This window comes from Crocuta crocuta, unplaced genomic scaffold, assembly GCF_008692635.1.
Source record: "Crocuta crocuta isolate KB4526 unplaced genomic scaffold, BGI_CrCroc_1.0 scaffold163, whole genome shotgun sequence".
NCBI classification, from domain to species: domain Eukaryota; kingdom Metazoa; phylum Chordata; class Mammalia; order Carnivora; family Hyaenidae; genus Crocuta; species Crocuta crocuta.
In genome coordinates, this window is record NW_027529533.1 from 1,390,514 (window position 1) to 1,403,517 (window position 13,004).

Sequence of the window (13,004 nt, forward strand, 5' to 3'; positions counted from 1 at the left end):
AAGTATCTGGCATTTGAGAACCTGGTGTTGCTGATTCCTCAGATCTACTCCCTAAAGAAAGAAAATTCTAAAACCCAATAATAGTTGTACAGGAGAAGCACTGGGCTTTCAGGGAACCACAGTGTCTTATGGTCTATGTGTTATATGGTTAATGCTTACAATTAATCAATCACACACAAAGGTAAGTCAAAACATGAGCTCACTTAGGTGCCTGCATGACAAAGGGCCTGAGCCAAAGTTCCCGGATGCTGGCCCCAGGGCATGTTGCATCATGATTATCTGCTGAAACTCTGTGCTTAGCACACTTCTCACTTCCCTTCACTTGTCAGGATTTGTTCATATCTCTTTGCAAAATTTTCTCAGAATTCATCTTCTCGTTCATTCCCATCACAAGGGAAAGCTTTTTCTGAAACATGGATTGTTGCATGAGTAATAATACCAGAGGTTAAAGCAAACACAAGCAGTATATAAACTCAGGTGTACAGGAAATGCAGCTTTATTTTTCATCTATCAGCTTAATTTCTAATTTGAGCCTTCATTTCTCCAGGAAGGGGGAAAATGTGATCTCAGTCAATTGGTCCATTCACTTGGAGATCAAGGCACCAGTGGAAGGGGGTGGGGGTGGTGAGGATGGAAGCCCTGGGCTTTGACATCTCCCCCCTTGGTATTCTCTGAGCCAGCTTCGCACAGGTCTTCAGCCAATGGCTCCTTGGGGGTGGAGAGTCTTTTTGAATGTGTCCAAGCCCTGACTGCCCAAAGCCTCCAAGCAGCCACACCCTCCCTGGGGCCCTGATACCTCCCTGGAGCTTCCAGGAAAGCAGGGCAACATCCCAGGCAGCTTTCATAGACTCAGGCTACCTGGGTTTTCTGCTGCCTCCCCAGAATCTGAAGCAGGCTCCATCCAGGCTCCTTGCTGCAAGATCGGTGACATCTCTATTCCCCCCATACCTGATCTGCCATCTTCTCGCTCCTGCCCCAGTCTCCTCAGCCCTCATCCCTTACTCTTCATGCATCCCCCAAACCAGTAAGGCTCGTGTCTTTCCTCAGAGCTTATAAGTACAAGTGCTAGAGCAGCTCCTCAAGGAAGATGGGGAAAAGGCAAACTACCAGGAGAAAATTAAAATATTGACGAATATTGGGGCGCCTGGGTATCTCAGTCAGTTAAGTGTCTGACTCTGGCTCAGGTCATGATCTCACAGTTCATGAGTTCAAGTCCCGCCTTGGGCTCTGTGCTGACAGCTCAGAGCCTGGAGCCTGCTTCAGATTCTGTGTCTCCCTCTTTCTCTCTGGCCCCCCCTACTCCTACTCTGTGTGTGTCTCTCAAAAATATTTTTTTTTTTAAATTTAAAAAATAGTGATGAATGTTTCCAAACATAATCCCAAACCCAAAGTTCACTTCTTAAGAATGCATTTAACATAGCCTAGAATCTCTCCATCCATACCTTTTTTGAGCTTAGCCATCTTGTGGAGTAAACAGGACAGAGAGCTTTAGTCTGATTTGGCAGAAGTCAAAATTGAGGCACAAAGTGATTCTCCAGTATCAGCATATTCCACACCAGGCATATTAAGACCATCAGTGATTTGATGGATGGGGAGTAGACAGGTTGTTAAATATTTCCGGCTTTTCGGGAACTCCCGCTGGACCACACCTAACAAGCCAAACTACCCTATTAATGAGCAAATCAAATATGACAGGACCTGAAAGTGCCAGAAACATTCACTCGCTTCAAGATAAGCCAAATATATTCAGGTAACAAGTGAATGGTCATAGTCACAGCCAATTACAGAGATGGCAATTCAATCAGTCATGCAGTCTACAGATTCTAAGGGAATTCACTAGTATAATATATCTGGGCTCTCAGTCATCTTACTAAATATTTAAAACAGCAGAGCCTAGGCAGTAACTTTGGTTGACACACGGATCCATTAAATATACTGAGTGGAATGTACTTAAATACACTCAGAGAACACGAACCTCAGCTCACCTTTTGTACTGCCCATCCCCAGAGTGCAAGCGACCTGTTGTGGGGCCACTTTGGACTTCTGACATATCCCTGGATTTCAAAACTGATTAGAAGTGGCTCAAAAGGCCAGAGAACAGTACCAAGCACACCAAGTGGATGGGGTAAGTAGGTCAGTTGAGGGGCAGTCAGAACTCAGGTATGCAAAACAGACCCCAAACCCTGTCTCAGCAGAGGGAAAACGACATGCAAAGAACTGAAAACCTCTTCAGCCCCTTACTTAAGTGGTTTTGAGCAAGCTCCTTGCCTTTTCTGAGCCTCAGTTTCCTCATCTGTAAAAATGGGAAGAAAGCTACAACTTGCCCACAGAGCAGGTGAGAGGATTAAATGACGGAATGTACATTAAGCGTCTAGCCAGGGGCCTCCGGAAACACCAGCTGCAGTTCTGATGAATCCAAACGTGGGATGCGACACAATCAGCTCCACTTTGAAACACACTCACTGTTAATTTTTGTTTATCTAAAAATCTTTGTCTGGTGGTCCCCAGAACGGACCCTAGAGAGCTCCCCCTGCAGGGAACATAACTGAGCAATGGCCCCAGACAGCCCAGACACCCTCACTGTGGTTGTACAGGGGCCACGCCTCTGGGACAGGCTCCCACCCATGACTCAGAGAGCACGGGGACACCTCTGACAGTTGACTGGCTACAGAACAGCCCTGTGGCTTTGCTGGTTCTTCCTAGGACTGCAGGGCAGCCTGGAATGTCCTCTCCCATTTTCCCCTCCCTCTTTCCTTCACTGGAGGGAAGGGGATCAAACTCGCCTCACAGTCTGATACTCTCCCAGGCTAACTTGGCTCCATCGACGTTTGCCCTCCCACAGGCATTTGCCCCGATAAAATCTTTACATGTTTAATCATGTCTTAGCATCTGCTTCTCTGAAGACATGGACTAACTCACTTTCCCAAGGTTCTTTTCAGACAATGGGCGACTTATACTTGTCCTGTGAGGTCTGGACAGTTTGCTCAGGTGTTCGAAAGTGCCGTTTCATCATAGTGCCCACAGGCGGTTGGCAGTTGAGAAGCAGGAATAGCACAAGTCATTGTTGGCAAGGCTGGCAGTTCTGGCAAAGGACTGTTTCTAATAGAGTCTAATAGATTAATATTACCCTTTGTTGAGGAAGCAAAAGCCTCTGAGGACAGCCTAGAACAGCACGTGTTTGCCTCTGCCGAGGCTTACACACACACACACACACACACACAAATAAATACCACCCAAGCTGGGGATAAACGGTGTGCAAAGATCGGCCTGTACTGCAGATTAACACAGACTGCTTTGCTTCACGTAGACAAGACAACTGGCTCAGTGAGTTATCCCTTCACTTTCCACACATACACCCTTCTCTTTTCTCCCTATTCCACCCTAGCTTCCTTTAAAAGGTAATTCGGGGGTGTCTGGGTGGCTCTGTCGTTTCAGCAACTGACTTCAGCTTGGGTCATGATCTCCTGGTTCCTGAGTTCCAACCCAGCCCTCAGGCTCTGTGCTGACAGTTCAGAGCCTGGAGCCTCCTTCAGATTCTGGGTCTCCCTCTCTCTCTCTGCCTTCCCCCACTCATGCTCACTCTCTCAGAAATAAAAAATTAAATAAAAAATTAAAAAATAAAAGCTAATTCAAACAAAAGGCCTAACGTAAAAACTCCTGCCGCCTCATCAGCCCAAAGGTCCAACGCACGACTTTCTAGTTCCTACTAAGCTGTCTCTACAGATGAGCAGTAGGGTGCTTTTGCCAGGTCCCTGAGTCCTCAAAAAATAGCTGAAAGCAAAAAAAAAAAGCACCCCGGGATTTCCTTCTGAGGTCTGGGATCCAAGACGGGGCAATGCCAAGGACTGAGGAGAAGGACGGGGCAGCTGAAGTAACGGCGTGCTGATCCCTTCAGATCTTCCACGTGGGAAATAATAACAGTAATGACACGGCAGGTAAACATCTGTAAAACAAAAGTTTGCCCACAACGTGCTTTCACACACAGACGTCCTCCTAAGGCCGAGCACCTCCAGCGCGTTCCCGGATTTGCAGGTTCAGAAGCGAGTGGCTGAGCGGCTACGTGACTGAGGTGAGAGCTCAGCCCAGCCGCGGCCCNATGGCCAAGCCCCTGACGGACCAAGAGAAGCGGCGGCAGATCAGTATCCGCGGCATCGTGGGCGTGGAGAACGTGGCCGAGCTGAAGAAGGGCTTCAACCGGCATCTGCACTTCACGCTGGTCAAGGACCGCAACGTGGCCACCCCCCGCGACTACTTCTTCGCGCTGGCGCACACGGTGCGCGACCACCTGGTGGGGCGCTGGATCCGCACGCAGCAGTACTACTACGAGAAGTGCCCCAAGGTACCGGCCCGGCGGGAGGAGCCCCCGGAGCGACCCTCCTCACCCCGTTCTTGCCCTCCCCGCGCCCGCGGGGAAGTGCCCCCGAAGTCCGCGCTTGACGTGTTCGGGTGGCCGGGGACGGCACTGCGCCACTCCGCCAGCACCCCACCTGGGCTCGGCGGCGCCGGGCACCAGCCCTACCCGAGCCGCCGCGTCCATGGGTTCCGGGGACCGCCCGGTGGGCGAACGCCCAGGTCACCCTCGCCTGTCCGCTTATTTCACTAACTTTTTTGGAAAGTCTGCTCATCTGCGTTTAATAGGAGGTCTCGGGCGCCTCCTGTCTGTCCGCCAGGCACAGTTCTAAGCCAGTCAGCCCTGAACAAAATGGACAAAGGAGCTGCCTTGGCTAAGTTGAATGTTTAGGGAGGGAGGGGAGACAAATAGGCGGTGAAAGGGGAAGGTGAACTGGGAGAGTGGGGGGCGTGGAGAGGAGGCAGAAAAGAAGAGTTGAAGGAAGGTGCCTCACTGCCTCTAGAGCCTTTGGAGGGGCTAGATTGGGGGATGCGTGGGTGACCCGCGCTTCTCATCGGGCCTGGGGGAGGTGGAGAGGGAGGGGCAGAGGTGCCGCCCCCGCAGTCAGAGCCCTGCGCGCTCGCTCTCCCCAGTTCCGAGGAGTGGAGTGTGGGGCTCCTGCACTTCCTTGTGTCCCGCGGGCTGGAGGCGAGGGGCCAGGACGTGCCCCGGACTCTGAGACCTACCCCAGGAGCTGCTGGTGTTCACAGACTGGGCCATCTAGCTCGGGGGCTGGAATGCGGGGGTCTATGGGGGGGGTTTGGGACGCTCAGAGGAACACTCTTTTTACTTGGCCAGTCTAAGGAAGGTCGGGTGGGAAGGTTGGAAGGGACCTCGCAGGGAGAGGTGTTGTGTTGTGCATAGCGAGGTGGGTGTGAGTATGCGTTGGGAGAGGAAACTGGAAAAACTGGCTGGAGGCATATTGGAAAGCATGTAAGAGGAATATATCCAGGTGGCAGTGGGAAATGCGTAGCAACATTTATTAGGACTATTCTCAATATGTAAAGGCGTGAAAAGAAAGATTAGTCCAGAGAACCCATGAGCAAAAGAAAGTAAATTCTCCTAGTAAGAAACTGCAGCTGTAACAAAGCAATGCTTCTATGCCCCAAAGTCAACGCCTCTACTCAAAGGTGGCAACCGCTAAAATATAATCTTAGAAAGCACTTTGTGTATACTTATATATATTGTATCTTTTTATTTGCATAGAAGGGACTGCAGCTTGGGACTTCCCATTAAAAACACTTTTTTAAGTTTTTAAGCTGGAGAGTGAGACAAGGAGCCATAGTTTAGAACCTCACCACCACCCCACACACACCTCCATAGCCTTTAGCACCATAGAATACACTGACCTTGTATGTTTCTCCCCCAGTGGCCTTATCTGGTACTTTATTGTGCTGTCCTCTGACTAGTTTCTTCACTGGACAGCACTTTCCTACTTAAGTGCAGGTATAAACCGGATATTCTGATAGTGATACCCTGGGGATACAACAGCAAACAAGGTTCATTCCATGCATGTTAATAAACTGTCTCCTCAGAGACGCCTGGGTGGCTCAATTGACAGAGCATCTGACTTGATTTTGGTTCAGGTCATGATCCCAGGGTTATGGTATCAAGCTCCTTGTCAGGCTCTGTGCTAAACAGGGAGCCTGCTTAAGACTCTTGCTCTCGCTCTCTTGCTCTCGCTCTCTTGCTCTCTTCCTCCCTCCCTTCCTTCCTTCCTTTGCCACTCTCCCCGACTCATGCTTGCTCTCTGTCTCTCTAAAATAAAATAAACTGGGGCGCCTGGGTGGCTCAGTCGGTTAAGCATCTGACTTCAGCTCAGGTCATGATCTCATGGTTCATGGGTTTGAGCCCCGCATCGGGCCCTGTGCTGACAGCTCAGAGCCTGGAGCCTGCTTCAGATTCTGTATCTCCCTCTCTCTCTGACCCTTCCTTGCTCACACTCTCTCTCTCTCTCTCTCTCTCAGAAATAAATAAAACATGAAAAAATTTTTAAGTAAAATAAACAAAAACAATAAAGTATCTCCTCTGTGACAGTTGTTCCCCTAAATAGGCGGTCCCTGCCCTCATTAGAGCAGAGAGTGGAGGCAGTAAGTGTGTCCAGGCTTCCCTCCCATCTCCCCTGCCTTCTGGGAACCATGCAGATGAATCCCAAATCTGGACCTCTAGCTTGAATTCCTTTTCACACTTCATTACTACATTTCTGAGTGCTCCGTGAACATACATACCTAGATCTCTTCCTATTTCCTCAAAATCACATCATCATCCCCCCCACTCCTGGCCTATCTTCTGTTTCTAACTTTAATGGCATTGCCATCCAGGCAGTCACCCAGACACAAAACTGTAGCCTCGCCTTTGATGTCCTCCTGGATTCTGCATTCAACACATCACCAAATTATGCTGATTCCTGTGGGTCCTCTTGAAGGTACCCACCCCCCTGAATTCTCCCTTTTGTACACTTAAGGCCCAGGTTCCTGGTGTGTGAAGTAGACTTCCAAGTGGTAAAGTTGGCACGTGTGGATGAATACCGCTAGCCACTGTGTTTTGTTTGGCCAGCGAGACACCTATAAGCAGTTAAATTTCAGTGCCTTCGAGCAGAACGCATGCACCCTAGTTCTTGGCCCAGGACTCCACATTGTTTCATGCGACTTTTGTTACACACTTGTTTTCTCTGCCTGGCTCCTGGAGGCCCGTGGGTATGCAATCCCATCTTGCTCTGTGTGCTGTAGTCCAGTTAAGCTTCCTAAAAGGAACACATGTTGCCCTCTCTTCAGATATCATGGCACCAGTCATGCACTTAAGGCCCTTCTCTGTCCAGATGAACCTGTCTGTCTCTCGTATCCTATCTCCCATTACCCTCCTGGACTTAACCTTGTTCTCCCACCAAGCCAATCTGCTGTCCCTGTCCCTGCCCTGAACTCCCCCCTTCTGGGCCTCTACCCACAGTGCACCTGTCATGTGGGATGCCCTTCCCGCGACGTGTCTCCATGCTCGACTCTTACCTATCCTGCAAGTCACTTGTGTTGCCACCTGTTCGTATGTCTTCCCAGAAGTACCCGGATCCTCTGATGCTAGGAATAAAAATAACATTATTTTTTAAATGTTAGTATGTCTTCTTTTTTATCTTTATAAACCTTTTGAAAATGTCCACTTTGTAGAAAATATGCATAAAATATGAGTAATAGTAGTGCATGTGCACAGCTTATAAGGTATGTTGGAGATGTTCAAATATTTTACTACCAGGAGTATCTTTTAAGTGTTCAGAGACCCCTAAGAGGATGGGGGAGATGAGTTTTTTTAAGGTCTCATATATCCCCAAATATGAGATGAAGTTCTTCCTCCCCAAAAATTATTTATGAGAAAACAGAAAATCACTTTAAATTCATGTGCTTGTGAAGTCTGTCATACAATGAGGTGCCTTATCAATTACTTTAAACAACATTTTTTTAGGAAGACCTTGAAATGTCTTAAAATGTCTTAAGTCCAGTCTAATTTGGAATCATTAAAAGGGAAGCAAAAAAGTGACACATGTAGTCCTCTGCAGGTGTGACCTCACAATTGCACATGTTGGATATATATATTCTGTTTACAAACAAGCTTTTTATACATCACTGAAACATAAAAAGCGGTAATGCATAGTGGTTTTATTATCAAGATGATGAATAAACAGGGAAGAATGGGAAAAACTGCCCTGATGTTATGTAAATGATATTTGTGGCTTGAGATATTCTTTCCTGTGATGCGGCAGCCTCATAAACCAGGGTACATCCGTGCAGGACACCTGAGTGACTCAGTCGGTTTAGCGTCTGACTTCGGCTCAGGTCATGGTCTCACAGCTTACAAGTTTCAGCCCCACATTGGGCTCTGGGCTGACAGCTTGGGGCCAGGAGCCTGCTTCAGAATCTGTGTCTCCTTCTCTGTCCCTCCCCTGCTCATGCTCTGTCTCTCTCCCCGTCTCTCTTTCAAAAATAAATAAATATTTAAAAATTAAAAAACAAAACAAACAAAAAAACCCGTGAGGGTGAGTGGCTCCATGCACCTCTTTGGCCTGTGTCTGCCTCAGGAAAGATCACTTTTCCCGGCTCACAGAGAGACATCTAATAAACTGAGGAGGGTCCTAATGACAGCTTTGTAGATATTCAAACAACTTAGATAAAAATAATGATGCTATGCTCTGGAAAATAGTATTCTATGACCCACTAAGATATGGATGTTGACTATCCATGGGAACAGTTGAAAGTCAATTGTTTCATTAAACAAAAGTGGTAAAAAGTGAAATTTCTAAGTTGACATTTTCATATAGTATTTTATTTTAAATATATGTGTGTAACTAATGAGTTATATATTATAATAAACGTCCGTTATATTGAACTATATTCTTTTTATATTTTCGGGTTGAACAAATACTTTTCTTTTTTGGTTCTTCCTATCTGGAAATGACAGAATCCCTAAAATTTGAAGTGACTTTACATTGATGCATTTATAGATGTTTGTTGTTTTGTGTTTGGCAGAAAAGGGGAACTGATGTGGAAAGTGAGGCATCATAGAAGGGGATGATGCAGTTATTCACTGATCTTCCTTTTTTTAATTAGTAAATTGTACTTGTATTTTGAAAGGTTTCAGGCAACTCTAACCTTTGTACCGTTCACTTTCAACTCAAATAGTATTTACCTGGCTTTCTGTCAAAGGCAGAGTTTCTAAGTTGATAGAGAAATTTTCCATCTCATCAAGAAAAAAAACCAATAAACCTGAGGTAATCTTTTGTTATTGCCAGATCATAGTCTTTCAAGAATAAATTTATCCTAAAATAATTAATCATAATACTACTTGCAGTGATCAAAGTGCTCTATTTTAGCCATTGGGTGTATCTTGAAGGAGTTAATCTTTATGTTTCTTGGATAAATTGAGATGATCACAGTCAACCCCACATGACTCTCATCCTATAAGTATTTTACAAATGACTGATGAGCTATGTTCAAAACATAACTTAATTCATGAGGCTTATGAACAGGAAGAAAACACACACACACACACACACACACACACACACACATTGAATCTAATTAGTTGGATGAATTTGCTTTTTTCTCCCAGAGGATAAAAATGACTTTGCCAAAAATAGGGTATAAAATGGTTTTTCTCAAAGCCAGGTGTCAATAATGCTTTTATGTAGCACTTCATACATCTATAAGAGTCTCATTTGAATCTGTATTAGAGTAGTCTTGTCTGTTTGTTTCTTATTGGTGACCTGTTGTGTTTTTACTTTGATAAGTTAGGTTGGCCTTCTAGCATTAACATGACCTCTCTTTGTTTTCAGAGGGTTTATTACCTCTCTTTGGAATTTTACATGGGCCGAACATTACAGAACACCATGATCAACCTTGGCCTGCAAAATGCCTGTGACGAGGCCATTTATCAGGTACCTTGTCCCCATATATCTTTCCTTCTCTCTCCTTAAATTTCAAGTTCAGTTCAGGAAACTTGGGAGCATAGCACCAAAAAAAAAAAAAAAAAGGTGAAAAGTTGCTTCTCTATCTGTGGCTATTACAAATAGAAATATAATTTGTAAAAAAAAAAAAAAACAAATAGAAATATAAACTAGTGGAGATCTCTGGTTTAAGAGAAACAAAGTTGGAGAACTGGTTTTGCCTCATGAGAATTTTCTTTTGCAATCAGTTTTTGACACATTTCCCCAGCAAATTACATGTTAGGAATCAGCATCTGAACAGTCTTGTGAAAGTACCTGAGCCCCTGCTATCAGAATCACAAGTTTTACTTTGGGCTCCCATCTGCTTTTTTTTTTAAAGAATTTATTTTTGAGTAATCTCTGTACCCACTGTGGGACTCAAACTCACAACCCCGAGATCAAGAGTCATATGCTCCACCAACTGAGCCCCTCCTATGTACTTTTTAAAATGATCAAAGTTTGCCTATTACTCATACATCAAGGCAACATGTATAAATAATAGGTTTTTAAAATTACATCAGCCTACTTGCTTTATTGCCTAATGAGAAGTAAAATACACTTCCTCCTTAAATAAGGAGCTTGAGGTCTGAAACTCAGTATGCTAATTTGTTTCCATGAATGTATTTAACTGTTTCTCCCCTGAGCCTCAGGGATCTCCCTGCCAAAAAACAAACAGTTTTTAATCCTTTTCATGTGACTGAAAGGAGAAATGTGTGTTTGCAGAGACACATTCTAAGTGAGAGACTGTTCCAACCACTCCTTTTCTTAGCATGGGATTGTCTCACGTGACCAGCTGCTGTCACCAAGGACTGTTTTCCTTCATGTGGGAGAGGTGTTTTCCAGGAAAGAATCATTGCAGCTCCCCCTGTGTTTCCCTTTCTTTGCTTCCCCTGAGAGCAGGTGAAAATAACATACATCCCCGCCCTACCATATAAGCAGTTGGGTAAAGTAACCCGTCCACCTACTGAAGGTTTACAGCCTACTTTAGACTTACATTTTTAGATTTGAAAACTTTCTGAGTGTTAGCATTAGCACTGAAAGTTTTTTTTTTCCCAAAGTGGCCTCTCCTTTATTTCACTGTTATTTGTTCAGAGCTACTCAAGTCACGTATTTGTGTGGTTATTATGTAAGTTGCTTAACCATTGTGTTGTCAGCTTACACAAGGACCCCAGTAAACTCTAGCCACCAGGGAGCAAATTTGAAAGCCTCTTCAGCAATAAACAGAGGCAAAGCCATTCTTGAATTCTCAGAAGATTTTGTTATCGAGCTTTGTGTGAGAAAGTCACTTTTGGGGTAAAGGTGGGGATCCAAGCAAGTGGCTCCATGAAAACCAGGGCATCAACTTCAAGCAGCTTATAATTTGTGTGTTTGTAAATATGTAAATTATGTTTCCAGTTTAAATAATATCCGGTTTTGTGGATCGCCTCATTGTCAGCTAAGAATACAGTCCTTTTCACAAGAAACCATTATTAGCCAAGCATGGGCTAGATTACTATCTAGTCAACATAGAAGAGGTCATTTAACTTATTTAGCCATCAGTTTCCTCATTGTAAGACGCAGTCCAAAGTCATCTCCAGTGCTGCACAATTCTGACATGGCCCATGCTGGTGACAGTGGCCTCTGGCTGTGCACGCCAAACACTCTGGGGCAGGGAGCCTGTTGGGAAGCAGTTGCGTCTGTCACCAGTGTCACAGATGCTCATTGGCCTCGCATCGTCCCTTAGCCACCACAGAAACAAGAAGAGGATTTTAGCCCGTATCCAGCTGGCTCACAGGGCTGTTTCCCTGACTGCGATCTGACCCCAGGTCTCCTGAGCAGTGACTCAGTAACTGGTTTTGGGTTAACAACCATTGACCCTACTGAGTAAATACGTTATGGTCATGAAAAGATGAACTTTAGTTCCTCCCAGAAAGTCTGAACACATACAGAAAGAGTCGTAGCTAACATTTATTGAGAAATACCTGTTCAGGGTAATTCTAAATGCTTTGTTTGCATAATCTCATTTAATTCACGGCAGCCCTAAACGCAGTTATTGTTTTCCTTTTTTTTTTTTTTTGAATGTGTATTTATTGTGTAAGAGAGAATGTGTCTTCATGAGATGGGGAGGGGCAGAGTGAGGGAGAGAGAGAATCCCAAGCAGGCTCCGTGCTCAGTGCGGAGCCCAACATGGCTCTTCATCTCAGGCACCATGAGATCGTGACCGAAGTCAAAATCAAAAGTTGGACACTTCATTAACTGAGCCACCCAGGCTCTCCATCTTCACTTTCTAAATAAGAGAAGTATGAAGAGAGTTACTCTGTTCAGAGTCAGATAGCTAAGAAGTAATAGAGCCAGTGATGGACATTTGGAGCCCTCCACTCCTTCCCACGCTGCTGCTTTGCCATCCTGGGTGCCATCTTCGGTGGCATCTTGTGTGGTGTGCATCTGCAGCCGCCAGCATCTGCAGTGGGCATCCGATGCCCGAATACTCTGTGAGGGTGCCGACAAACTTGAGTACATGGGTGCCCCGGGATGCCCCACCCAGAGCTTGAGGAAGTGACTGTGCTTTCTGAAATGGCCTGCGTTTGTATCTGTATCCCGTGTGTTTTCCTTTCATCACTAGCTTGGATTGGATATGGAGGAGCTAGAAGAAATTGAAGAAGATGCCGGGCTTGGCAATGGTGGCCTTGGGAGGCTTGCTGGTAAGTGACATGGTGAGTGGGCAGTCAGTGGCTATTGTCTGGGAGTCAGTGGCTCCTCAGGTGCTGTGTATCTGAGACCATGCTTAGAAGAACCAGACAGGCTCTAGGAGAAGTGCGAAGCATGAGCTGGTTATAGATGGACTTGTTTTTGAGTTTGCACTACAGTTCTACACAAATAGTAGAGAAGGGAACTTGAACAAAAGACATTGCTTAAAAGCCTTGGAGACATTGCTCAACACCTCAAAGTTAACCAGCTCCTTCCTGTGTGCTGAAGGTTTCCAAAGTGGCCCCTTTACTTCAGTTATTTGTCCATAGCTGCTCAAGTCCCGTACTTGTGAAGTATGACCTCAGTTGTTTAACTGTTGTGTTGTTGTCTTGTGCACTTGACAGTTTGCTTTTTGATTGACTAGTAGGTACTGATACACTTGTTATTGGTATGATTTAGTTCATTAATATCTCTTTTTTT

The 13,004-nt window shown here is 45.5% G+C and overlaps 1 protein-coding gene across 1 annotated transcript in view; it reads left to right on the top strand.

Moving 5' to 3' along the window:
* Positions 1 to 4,096: 4,096 nt before the first annotated feature.
* The window catches only part of PYGL (glycogen phosphorylase L), a 50,747-nt gene continuing 41,839 nt past the window's right edge, over positions 4,097 to 13,004 (top strand). Inside the window, exons 1-3 of the mRNA XM_077761253.1 lie at positions 4,097 to 4,339; positions 9,708 to 9,809; positions 12,460 to 12,538. Of these exons, the coding sequence (XP_077617379.1) occupies positions 4,097 to 4,339; positions 9,708 to 9,809; positions 12,460 to 12,538 (424 nt within the window). The remainder of the gene's footprint in view (positions 4,340 to 9,707; positions 9,810 to 12,459; positions 12,539 to 13,004) is intronic.